Source organism: Caloenas nicobarica, chromosome 6, assembly GCF_036013445.1.
Source record: "Caloenas nicobarica isolate bCalNic1 chromosome 6, bCalNic1.hap1, whole genome shotgun sequence".
Taxonomy (NCBI): Eukaryota; Metazoa; Chordata; class Aves; order Columbiformes; family Columbidae; genus Caloenas; species Caloenas nicobarica.
The window spans coordinates 7,154,311-7,166,907 of NC_088250.1; the positions used below are offsets into that span (position 1 = coordinate 7,154,311).

General features: G+C 45.7%; 1 protein-coding gene across 3 annotated transcripts in view; it reads right to left on the reverse strand.

Annotated features, from left to right (window-relative positions):
- Window positions 1-219: 219 nt before the first annotated feature.
- The window catches only part of USP40 (ubiquitin specific peptidase 40), a 44,016-nt gene continuing 31,638 nt past the window's right edge, over window positions 220-12,597 (reverse strand). For 2 of the 3 annotated variants that reach the window (XM_065637828.1, XM_065637827.1), the window contains exon 32: window positions 9,753-12,366. In XM_065637828.1, the coding sequence (XP_065493900.1) occupies window positions 12,258-12,366 (109 nt within the window). In that variant the 3' untranslated portion in view covers window positions 9,753-12,257. Of the gene's footprint in view, window positions 272-499; window positions 579-975; window positions 1,095-2,254; window positions 2,350-3,206; window positions 3,334-5,739; window positions 5,815-6,402; window positions 6,468-9,752; window positions 12,367-12,597 lie in introns of those variants that run through there. The other variant, XM_065637830.1, reaches the window with a different exon arrangement.

Here is a 12,597-nt window from a genome sequence, read left to right on the forward strand (position 1 = left end):
GCACAAGCCAACACATACTTGTCGCAAACAACGCTTGGATTCTGCCATTCCAGATCTTACCCAGCTCGATATTGGCAGCCACTCAAATCTGTCGGGGAAGTATTTGGCTATTTCAATTTTATCTACAGGGAGACAATAGTGAGAAGCCACTCGCTGCCTCAGTGCCCAGGCCGTGCACTCTTTGGAGATGTCCCACACCAAATCCGTGGAGTCATAGTAGTCCCTCTCCCCTGGGATGCCCATCTGGACTCGAAGCAGCAGCTCACGGGGGCTGTCAGCAGGAAGAGAAAACAGACCCTTCTTGTGAGTCCTGCTTTCAGAACCCAGAATTCCCAGTTTTCACTCCCTCCTGCCCTCCCTGATTTTTCTTTGTGGAAAACAAAAAAATCAGCCCAAGTCTTCTTGCATCCTGATATCTGTAATCCTCACAGACAGTATTTAAGTTAAAAGCTGCTCAATTAAGTCTCATCTCAAATGCATTGCTGTAAGAAATAAGGACCTTGAGATCCTACCCCAAATGCTCTTCTTTTTGCAAAGGTTCGATGCAGATTTCCACTCCGGCACCCAGCTTATAGTGGCTGGAAACAAAACAAAGATTATACACATGTCCAGTCATCTATTTCAAGTTCCCGAGAAGAAAAATCACAGTTCTAGTCAAGTACATCTGTTCTTATCTGGAAAACCAAAGCAAGAGGCTATGGGAACAAAAATGAAAAACTCTCAGACAAAAAGAAAAATTGCATTTAAAAACACCTAAAATAAAGCTCAGCTGAATAAGCATGGTACAACCTGCTTATGCTCACAGCTCCCCCTCCCACATAAAAAAAAAAAAAAAATGCTCACCATTAAAGTAACCAGAAATGAGCTTTCTGTTGGCATTTGACCGAGCTCATTATTTCCCCACCAGTCCATCCCACAACCCATCAACACTCGGCCCGTTGCAAATGCTGCCTGAGCGTTCAATAAGATACCTACTTGAGTTGCTGCCTGTTGTTCCGTAAGAGCTTGCCTGGGCGCTTACTGTCCACTGTCCATGCTCTGAGAAACGAGGGCAGCGGGACAATCTGCTCCTGGCAGCACGGTAAGGTCAGAGCCTGAAAAAAGAAATGTTCCTTCAATAACTGCAGCGGCCAGTCTCCTTGGATAAAAAGAAAACCGCTTCACTAATTCTCAATGCCATCCTGAAGCAATCGCAAATAGGGCAAGGTGCTTGCGACTTACGGGTAGTGGCCATGATCGACATATTGGCTTTTCAACCTCAAAGCAAGTTGGACTTCACTCCCTCCCAACATTTCTCAACTTAACTTATGTTTCAAAAGTACTGATTTTCTTTTTTCAGCCAAAATTTGTGTGCCCGGGAGGGAATGCGGCTGACAGAATCATTACCCCAATCTCTAGACAAGTGCTGAGCAAGCTCCTTTAAGCCCTTCTCAGGGACACAACACTCTTTCCATGCTAAGACAATTCTCCTTGGTCACAAGATGCAAATGGTCAGTTTTTCGTAGTGATAGTTTGGCAGAGACTGAAACTGAAGTCGTACCCAAAAGAGTAAGTGTTGGTATGGATCAGGATCCAATGGGATGTCCTTTCCCAGGCAGTTTAAGTACAACAACCAACTGGCTAAACAATAATGAGCCTTATAAAAGCATTGTTTTCTCTCGTGTTCTCCTTTTGGGTGGGGTTTTGATTTGTTTGGTTTGGGGTTTTTTAGTATATTAATATCATACTTTTATAGTTTAAAAAAAGCATTAAAAGGCACCTTAGTTTCTAGCTAAAGAAACTAAGCTGTACCTTCCTGAATGACAATTGCGACCTTCTGTGCATCGAAAGCAATTCTTTCCTCATAAAAACCAAAACCAAAACAAAAGACGACGCAGAAAACTAATACAGGAACAATGTGGAAATGGAAAGTGGCTTTTTAGGAAGTGCTTGTATGTGTGTGCTTCTCATGAAGGATTTTTACACTGTGAAGTAAAGAGAGGGCTGCAAGCCAAAGTTCCCCATGAAGTGCAACAAGGCTTTTGCAGGTCAGGACACATGACAGGTAGAACGGCAACTGCAGGGGACATACTAAGGAAGTCTCTGAGCTACGTGCTCCAACTGCCTCTTGGTACTTACCACTGAACATGGCATATAAGCAAATGCCATATCACAACATACTGGAGACAAGGGAAAAGGAAATAAAAAATAGGTATTAATAGAGCTCACTTCATCACAGTGTCGCTGTACATTTCAACACAGGAGAACATCTAACCTGCATCTTCAGATCTTCCAAAGAAGCTTCTCCTCCTATCTCTAGACTGCCAGCGTAACAAAGATCCGTGTCTGTGTGGATGCATTCTGGTGAATCTTTAGATGATGCGAGACGGGGGAGGAAGAAAGAAACAGAAGAGTCAACATGACTTTGTTGATCATCCTAAGAGATAACAGTCGCCTCAAAGTGACATTTCACTCGGAGAAGGGATCCGACCTCAATTTTTTGGGGGGAGTGCAGTTCAAGAAACGTAACATACAGTTGGTAAAAATACATTCTGTTAGTTGCCAAACAGGAAGAGTTCAAACTGATCCTGAACTGCAAATCCTGAAACTAAGACCAGTTATTCACATTGGTAAATAGCCTTAATTATGGGTTAGGACTCTGAAATGTAGAACCCGTTGCAAGGAAAGTTAAATCTGCTCTTTCCTCTGCTGCTGCTGAGATCACCAGGGGAGAAAGTAAAACTCTGAAAACGTTTGAGAGAAAACGAGAACAATGCAAAGAAACCTTCTAAAAGGAGATGGGACCTGCTCCGCAACACAAGTCAGTCGTGAAGGAGGTGTCAGCAACACTGGCATTTGAAGCCAGTCACCTGTATGCTCAGTGAGTAGAGGCTTTACAAGACTGCCACTGCCCTCAGCTATGGAGGAGCCACTCTATCTACTGACAAGTAAACAGCTCCTGCTTCAACATTTAATCTTACCCTTGACCACAGGCAGCTAAGGAACGTCAGAGCAGTATCATGCAGCATTCATGGCCTTGTGAAAAATAGCATCTGTCTCCCAAGTGCATCCTTTCACCATCATCTTGCTGAAACTTGTACAGTCACTCATAGGTCTTAGAAACATTTTAAGGCTTTGGATTAACATTTTAGTTTTAACTCAAGGCTGTCAGTGCAACCACAGACAAGGTGGCCATACGATTCCTTTCAAAAACTGAGCAAGCTCACCTCCCGCGGGAGACACCTGCAAAGCATCCATCTTGCAGGTCACCCCATTCACTTGCTCTTGTGCATTCTCTCCGTGTTTCCTATGACTTGAAGGCTTGAACCACCAGATGGGTATTTTCAGGAAACCCTGAAAAATGAACAGAAACTACTGGTTAGCTTATGTATTCCAAGGCAGACAAGGAAGAATTGTACCTTCATCTCAGGAAGAAGGAAAAGACTTGTTCAAATCTGAGCTTTTGTAAAGGCACAGGCATACATCTATGACCCACATCATCAGTTCTCACTTCCTACTTTTACAGGGACGAGAGTCAAAAAAATCCGGCTTCATGCAGCCGCACATCCCCATCCTGGCTCTGCTGTCATGGCATCTACGTGACAGATGCAACTGAGGGACACTGTTGTCTGAGGATCTGGACACGGATACAACCCTGCCACAGCAAGCCGGATTCATCTAAGCTCTCCAGCTGCGATGCTGCTCTGCCACTTCAAAACCTCCTGGTTTTTTCTCCTGAGCAGGAGGCTTGCTTGCTTTCAGATGCAGCTCTGAACTCGGGTATTAACAGCCAAGGCACTGCTGCCGTAAGCTCCTCTCCTACATTTTTCTTCGGAGAACAAATGTATTAAAAAGATCTGGTGTTCCTGTAGGAAGTTTGATTCACCACGGACTTGCTAAGATCCATGTTGCCTGCTCAAAGTCTTCTAGCCTTCTGTTTCAACTTACAATTCCCTCTACTTCAGGACACAGAGCAGGGCTACAGATCCAGGTTTTCCCACGCCTCTTGTATGTGCTCATTAAGACAGCAACTGAGGAAAATGTGCCAAGGTGTGAAGACGGCCACTTGCATGAGATTTTGCCTATGCAGGGCAAAAATCTGAGCTTTAGGTAATCCGTACAGGGGGTAAAGGTCAGATGCTTTAAGAACAATATTTGCCAAGAACTCAAACATTTATTGGATGAACTGAAAATCTTGTAATACTGTGTCTCCGCAGAAAAGCTTCAGCACGAGAATCACGGAAGCACAAAGCAAGTGAAAAGACGAGTTCAGAGGGAAGGGGGAGGGCAGTCCCTGGGCCCGAGGGGCAGCAGAACGGCACAGGGAGCCAACGCCAGGAACGGGGCCCTCAGCCCCCCAGTCTCCTCCTTCTCCCACATTAGGGCACGTTTCAGGCCCCTCGACTCCCAAAACAGCCACCTTTGGCCACACTCGTCACCATCCAAGTGAAGTCACAAACCACCTCAGCACGTTCTGTTCCGAGCCCCGTCAGTACAGGGACAGTTGGCCCAGAACTCGCCGAGCTTTGAGGTTCTCTCACGGCAGCAATGGCTGGTGCCAAGGGTTCTCACCGCAGCAAAGTGGGCGGCTGCTCACATTTGAGCCGGAGAAGAGAGATGTGGCTGCAGGGACCGTGGAGGAAGAGGAGGCCGTGTCGGAGGGGAGGCACCATCAGCCACGTGGGAGCGATGGCCAACGCTCCTGAGGCTGATGGTGTGGAGCCAATGGAGGTGGATCCACCCCAAGACCAAGAAGAGCCGATGGAAGTGGATCCGCCCCCAACGTGGCTCCCCTGGCACCACCACACCGCGCCAGGGCTCCCCTTCAAGACACTACGCCGGCACCAACGCGCCCGGCGAGCGTGTCGCTGCTGGCACAGCCTCTACGCCTGGCGTTAGCTGGGTGCGCAACCTCCACGGCAGCCACCCTGCAGCCTCAGCCCTTCCACCGCCTGGCAGGCAGCAACCGTCTTGTGGATCGCCATGAGCGGCGTGAGCCCTTCTCTCCCACCCTCCCACCCGCTTCCCTCCCCTCACCCCTCCCGACCGGGTGCCATCTCCTCGGCTCTGAGGCCCAAGAAAAGGGGAGCAGAAGACAAGGCTTCCACCTGGCCGCTGCGCCGAGGGGACGGGCGCCCTCCCTCTGAGGCCATCAAGGAGGTCCCCAGGGGCCTTGACTTGTAGTTCCTTCAGTCTGAGGAAAAGGGCGGTGGAAGGTGAAGCCTGACCTTCCGCAGCAGCGCACGAAGAAGAGCAATGGGTCAAGAAAAGAGGGCAGAGACACAGCTGATGTTGTGAAGAAGCGGTAGCATAAGACTTGTGCCTTCGCAACAACCTCGCGTGCCACAAATACCGATCTCCTCCAGATCTGTTAACGTGAACGCACTTCTAGGCAAAGACGCTGCAATGGGCAAGCCCCTTACTGCCCAAGTTGAAAGAACAATATAGATAGACTAAGAATATTCTAAACGTTTGAAATGAACCTCAACACACTCCTAGACAAATCCGCTGCCATTGCCAAGCCTCTTACTACACAAGTTGAAAGAAGAATAGATAGACTAGGAATATTAGAAGTGTTTGAAATAAAATCTTTAAAACTCCAAAAAGCATTATTCATTATTACAGACTAGAGTTTTTCAACTGAAATATTTCTAAAATGAGCAAGAGTAAAAAACAAACAAACAAACAAACACACTACTCTCATATTCACATCTCCAGACACTGCCAAGAAACTAAACAACACCATCTCTCTTCTTTTACCTTTGGTGGAAGCTTTCCTTCCATTATAACCAACGTATCTCCTCTGCAAACATTAAGTTCCTTCAGAGTGGCGTTCTGTAGGAAGAGAAAGCACAGCATACTGGTGAGGCTACACTTTCCGGTGCTTTGTTTGCTAAAATACATGCTGGTGGTTATTTAAGGCGCGCACGCCAAAAGTGCAAAGTGTTTTGCTTTTCCATCAAAGGGCACAGAAACATCCATTTAGCACCCAGCAGCTGCAGACGGCTTTGCAGCAGCACACAGTGCTGCACCTACAGGAGTCTGCTCTGCAGCAGCCTGCTGAGCTCTGCATTTCCTTTGCACCTCTGCAGCTCAACAGCTGCCACCTCATGCTTCTTTGTAGAAGTATCTTTAATGCACGGGAAGCCCAGACTTTAGAAGAAAAAAACCACCTATGGAGGGAGAGCTGAATCCTAGTCCCTGAAAATAAGAGGCAGGTGCACAAGATTTACATTTTACCCATGGGCACCCCAACACTGCCTTCATAAGGCCCTGTGAAAATAAACAATGTGTGTACTAATGTAGCACACACAAAACCACCACTCATTTGCTTTACTGCAGCTCTCTTCAGGGAAAGTCTCTACGGCAAAATGAAGTCAATAGACTACGGCATGATTCAAGTCAAACACCGGATCCTCTTACTTCCTGACTTAATGCTTCCCCCGCTTCATAGCACCAGTCCATCCTTCTCAAATGCCAGTTGTCACCTAGCAAAAACAAAAACATACATATGGAAAACTAATTAGTCCCCAACGCTGCTTTGAAAAAACACTTCCAAAACCTGAATCAGCATTAAGAGGTTCCCTTGCTTGTTTCTTGTTTTCCTAACACCACTCTGACAAACTGAACCATGTACCACCTTCACATCCTTCCCCAGGTTATGTTTATTTCAAGACATTATTAACTACTTCAACTCAGCTGTACATGTTCCAAGGGCACAATAGTTAATTTTTACTTGGGACAGTCCATGTATATCCTGACAGGAACGTCTTTCAGGTGAACTTCTACGGTTTTTGGCACGTGGCTGAACTTGCAGCCATCGCTCCACTGTAACACAAATTCAGTATTAAATGAATGTTTAGAACGAAAGCCGGAAAACAACGCCACTCCAAGTCTCTTCTCCTCCTTCCTCCCTGTCAGCATCAGTGGCAAGAGCTGTTCAGCCAGGAAATTCACGTGCCATGCTAGTGCTGCCTATTTCTCCTCCTCAATCCTCACATAAAAGCTTAGTAACGAGAACTGCTATCACTCAGATTCCCAAATAATGACCAGCTATGGTCTCATTTTGAATAGCTTGTTTTTGCAAAGAAAACCAAAATTATTTTTTACAGTTAATCTCATGCACTGGTACCCACAATGACAGAAAATCATGTCAAAGCAGCCAAACTCCTCCACCTGCACATGCACCAGGCAAATAGGCTAGGAACTGTGGGGTTTGCGATATTTTAATTAAATATAAAGCTTTAAACTGATTTTTGAGAGCAACTGCACAGCCAGCTGCTCGGCTTCATAAGCAGAACCGCAGAAGCTGTTTTGATACATCTCATTCTAGCGGTAGCAAAGTTTAAAAATACGTATCGCACCCGCACTGGAATTAGTTCCTAAGGGTTGCTGTCTCTGCACTCCCCTCTCCCGGCTGCCCACTTCAACAACACTTAGAAGATGGTGTTTTCCTGAGGTCTCCATCCCCAGATCGCAGCGCGTTTGGATGAGCCAGATGTAAAATCTGTGCGTAACAGAACAAACCCCTTCCCACAGACGATTAGGCAAAGAACATCCTGTGATTTGGGTTCACAGGCCTCTTTGCTACTTTTTCCACCTCAGCAGCGCACAGACTTTTTGTCTGACACTCCGGCAAAGCTTCGAGCCTCACGAGACACCTGCAGAACGTAGGAAAGGGCATCCGCACCACTCTTTAGAGGTCTAGCTCTCCAGAGTGGCTTTGATTTCTGACCTTGAGCTGTGTAGATGGGGAGAATGTAGAACCTTACCTGTCCATCTTCGTCATCTTCAGTGCTTTCCCCGCAGTGATTCACAACATGAGACAGGCGAAGCTGCTCCTGCACACCGAGCTCTGAGGAAGGGGCAGCGCCACCCGCGCAGGGGACAGAGACAGCAGCCCCGGGGGCGCCGAGAGCCCCAGCACAAGAACTCAGAGACCCCACGGGGCGACAGGTACCCAGGACGAGGCGCCGCCCACCCATTTTTAAACAGCGGTTTATCTTCATGATGCTATGATTAACAGAGAATAATTTTCTTTGCTAGTGTTTACAAACATTTGCTGACTCCAATCAGCATAATTCTGGAAGGGATACTTAGATTACAGATGTATTTTTTAAGTTCGTCCTGCGTGTGCCCAGCTACTTTCTACTTATTGGTCATTTTTCCACCACACGATTTGTCTTTTTTTCCTGTTATTTTAAGCTGTAAGTATTTCTGCTTGAAAACCTTTTAGTATAGTAAAAAACCAAAAGCACGGAACTACAGTCTGCATTAAGACAGGTTTGTATTTCTGTTGCTTTGTGAATTGCCACACTCGCTAATGTGAACTTTAGAAAATGGATTTATTGTTCTTTCCTGAAATTTCTGCTGTATAATTCGAACAACAAAAATAAAAGATGAGCCCATTTCCTTTCCAGATTTTCTTTCCATGTTCTCCACATTCTTTTATGGGCACAGCCGTAATAAAAAGACTGATAACTCTGCAGAACGGAGCAAGTCCCCCTTATCACAACCTGGCTGTTAACCACGTGCATTCATTCTCCAGCCACGCTCTCGGTGTATGGTATGAAAATCAAGCATTTGCAAATCACTTAAATTCTGACTCGGGAATCCTCAATGGTCCTGTTCACCACCCCAAAGGAAGATACACTCCATACGTACATTATAGCTACAGCTATAATGTTCTTTCTGCATTAAGTGTATTAGCTCAATGAGACCAGCAGGTGTCAGTTTAACAGAAACTAGGGTGGCTCTACCTGCTTACAATCCAAACATCACAGCCTGTCCCTGTCTCGAGCATCCGAAGGGAAAACAAACCACGGTAGCGAACAAATACCTTTCTGTTTATGAGGAAAAGGGCTGGTGGGTGGGAGGTGTGTTCGGGCATTAAGAGCAGAGGTCTGATTTCACAGAAGTCACACCTCTTCGTCTCCCTAAGCTGGCTTGCAAACCCACCTTGGTATTGTTTCCTCCAGATGTGGTGGCCTTGGATGCAGCTGCAGGTTAACTCCTCAGCGACGGGCAACGTCCCAGAAGCGCAGAGCTTCCCCCAAGCCCAGCCTGCAGCCTCCTGTCCCCGTCACATCCCCCCACGCCATCGCTCCTGCTTGGGGTTTGTAGCTGCAACGCCCTTCAGAACGCAGCAGCTCTGCTCAGTGGCCACTGAGGGAGGATTAAAGCGAGGGACGAGGACTTTGCTTTGGAACTGGCCGCTGCTTCCTGCTCCACAATCACTTCAGCAACTGGGATGACTTATCAGGAAAAGAAAAAGGACACCCACAATTTTGTCACAATAAGATTCCCAGAGCTGAGCACTTGCTCTTTTACAAGGACCGCACCAGGAGCAGGTACAAAACATAATTTAGCAATCCACCTTTCTTCCTCTATGCAGAGCCACAGCCCTCTAGATGACTTATGCCAGTTGCCTGGAAAAAAGGACCAGATTAATGTATTTGTGCACAAACTAGGAGCTGAAATAACAGCAAAAAAAGACTAGATCATGCTTTCTAAAAGACAGGAAAAAAACGCAAAGTAAAAATGACTTTAATTTGCATCAAAACCCCAGTCCTCCAACCGAACCCAGGTCCTTGCACAGCACAACCCCAGCCCGGCTGGGGAAACTTCTCGCACAGAGACCGGAATGCTGTCTTAGGAACAGACCTGGAAACGAAAGCTTCATGAACATTGTGCCCCATCCAATGTCAGAAACCAATTCATGGCACTCCCAACCAGTGTATCACCGAGACATACACAGACAAATCCAAGAGACATATAGAAATGACTTTTTATTTTCTGAAGAACACTTGAAAAATAAAGATGAAAGCTTTTCCAGGCTTTGGAATATAACCATCAGAAACGGTGGAATCACAAAGACTCCGTTTTAAAAACGTGTTCCCTCTCCCCACTCCCATTTTTAGTGAACTGTCTCATTGTGGAATGATCCACAATAATTCTAAGAAAAAAAATACACAGTAGAAATAATCCAAGATTCAGTGCAGGTGCTGCTACATTACGCTTGAACAAAGGCACATACTAAAACCCACACGTTAGCACTTGGAATCCGTACTTCCATTTCTCCAACCTTTGTGTTTTCAAGAAGAGACGAGAGTTATTCAAGGCGGGTGGGAAGGCTGAGCTCCGTACAGCTGCCCAGCACAGAACTGGAAGAATTCAAGTGACAGCAAAGGGAGTGCAATGCAATGGAAATACCTGCAAACACAAAGCTTTCTTGCTTGCCTTAGTGACCAGCACGTGCCACCATTCCTGTCAGCCTTGGCTTGCAAGAACACTTGTGACATGGTAGAAGGCAAAGACGCAAAATAAGATGGAGAAAGCAACTGGGTGCCCTCACCTCAGTGAGAAAATGGATCCGTAAAACCAGGATTTCGAGATTCGAGTACAGCCTACCTACAGCCAAAACAGCGAGGAGACTGAAATATCCCTCCCTCGAATGAATCAGTCCAAGCAAGCACAGAAGCACCTGCTGAACTTTACAGATACGCAAAGAAATAAATACCGATCATACGCTTCAAGGTGCTTTTGCCTTTTTATTTTTTGATAGCTGCGAGTGTCAGCTTTTGCCTTGAAACTTTCTGAAATACCCGAATATTGCTAACCTAGAAAAGATAAATGAGAGATCTTCTCACATTAGCCAACGTTTTAGCAGTCTGCTGTACTGGCATCTGCTACTACAAAATCTTCTACACGTACATGAATTAACTGAAACCCCCAAAGTAACTTGGTCTTTGTGCTCTCATTATCTCAGCTTTCATCAAGGATACTTAAGGCAGTGTTCAAAAGCTACTTTTGAGCAATTCCTTTGCTCATTTCAGAACAGGATTCCAGACATTTGTGCAGTTCGACACGGCTCTGCAGCGTGTTCGAGAACAGATTTCACTTGATACCACGATGCACTTGCGTGGGTTCCCAGCTGTGAAAGGCAAAATCTTAAGGTGCCACCAGCACCTGACTGCTGCTCAGAAATGCTCATGTGTTATCTTCCTTCACCTTCTCATTCAAAACACATTTAGAATTTGATTATCAACAATTAACTCCACAAAGAGTTCGGGTTAACTTGTCAGTACTAGCTGTGCTCAAAGAAAATTCTGAACCTGACGGGATATTACGTTATAAAGAGTCACTTGCAGCGGGGGAAGTCCAGTTTAAGTACTGTAACCGTTAGAGAAGTTTGGATAAAGATGCTGAAACATCGGCTTCAAGTAAACCCTGATTCCCAGCCTCAGGGTTAGGAAAATGTGCTCTCTCATCAGCTACTCACACATGTTCTCAATCTGGAGATCCAATCTCCCGAGCATGCGGTACCCATTTTGCTTCATACTCTAGAACCTTTGATACTGAGTTCAGCCAGTTGTCAGTCGCGCAGATCCCCGTCTGTTACACAGACTGGAAATCAGCGTTGGGAGACCAAGAGAAACACGAGCTCGAGAGTGACAAAGAATATTAGAACAATTCAAAAGACGAGAAACGAGGGAAAGTCCTCTGAAGAAGAGTACTGAAAATAAATGCAAGCCTTCTCCTAAGTACAAGAAAACACACTGAAGACCAAGCATCAGATCTGCCAGTTTTTTCCACCCATTTGTTGTTAATGAAGCTCATGGACAACAAAATAACCCTAGAAACTTTATGGTTACTGCACTGTTGTTCTGTAACACAAAAGGTCTTCAGGATTTAGGGCTTGACAAATTCTCAACTTGTCCTTTTTGAGCCAATTTAGCACACTTGGCCCAGAGATTTCCACATTTCCTTCATTCCTGGAATCTGACTCCAGCTGCTACAGACTGAGGTTTATCTATAAAGAGACAAAAGCAAATTCTGGTATTGCTTGAAACTTCAGGGATCAGAGATGGAAAAATAATTCTAAAAAGAGATGATTATGACTGCATTAAAAAACCCAGCAAACTCTGTAGTGAAGGTGCAAGACACCAGCATCTGATCGGGAAAAAAAAAAAAAAAGTATTTAGGGTGATTACAAAACAATCACCAAAAGGTTACACAATCTATTAGTCCATTTTCTCATGGATCAAGTGCATTTACCTAGCCTGAGAATAAGTACCACATCGACAAAGGGATGCTAAAGCACTTTCCCAAGAGAGACCAGAAGAAAAATCAGCGTTGTCCTGAATCCTATATCCAGTTTGTCTTGGTGATTCTCGAAGACACTTTGGGAAAGACCCTCTTGCTGGTCCAGTTGAGGTAACTCCATTCCAATTTAGCACATCGGTAGTAAGGTCTGCTCAGCAAAGCAGCTCCTGGTGCTATCTGAAAACACCCACGTTGATAGAAAGAGCCACTTCTGGTTTACGGTGCTTCATATTCAGCTTCTCCTCAGAGAAAACGCGGTCCTGTAAGCGTTCAGCTTGCCGACTGTTAAAAAAAAAAGAAAAAAATGCCTAGTGTTAGTGTTGAGCCATAGCATCAACATTGTGCATCTCCAGAGGCAGGGAGGACTGTTGCGGTGTGTTGCAAAAGAAAAAACAGAGGCTCGGTGTAGGAATGTGGCACTTGAAGCCAGGAGTCTGAATTAACTGAGCGCTTCTTTTAGAACTACTGGAATTGTGTGCTCTGAGAGCAGCCGGTTAGCCCTGTCCCGAAGAG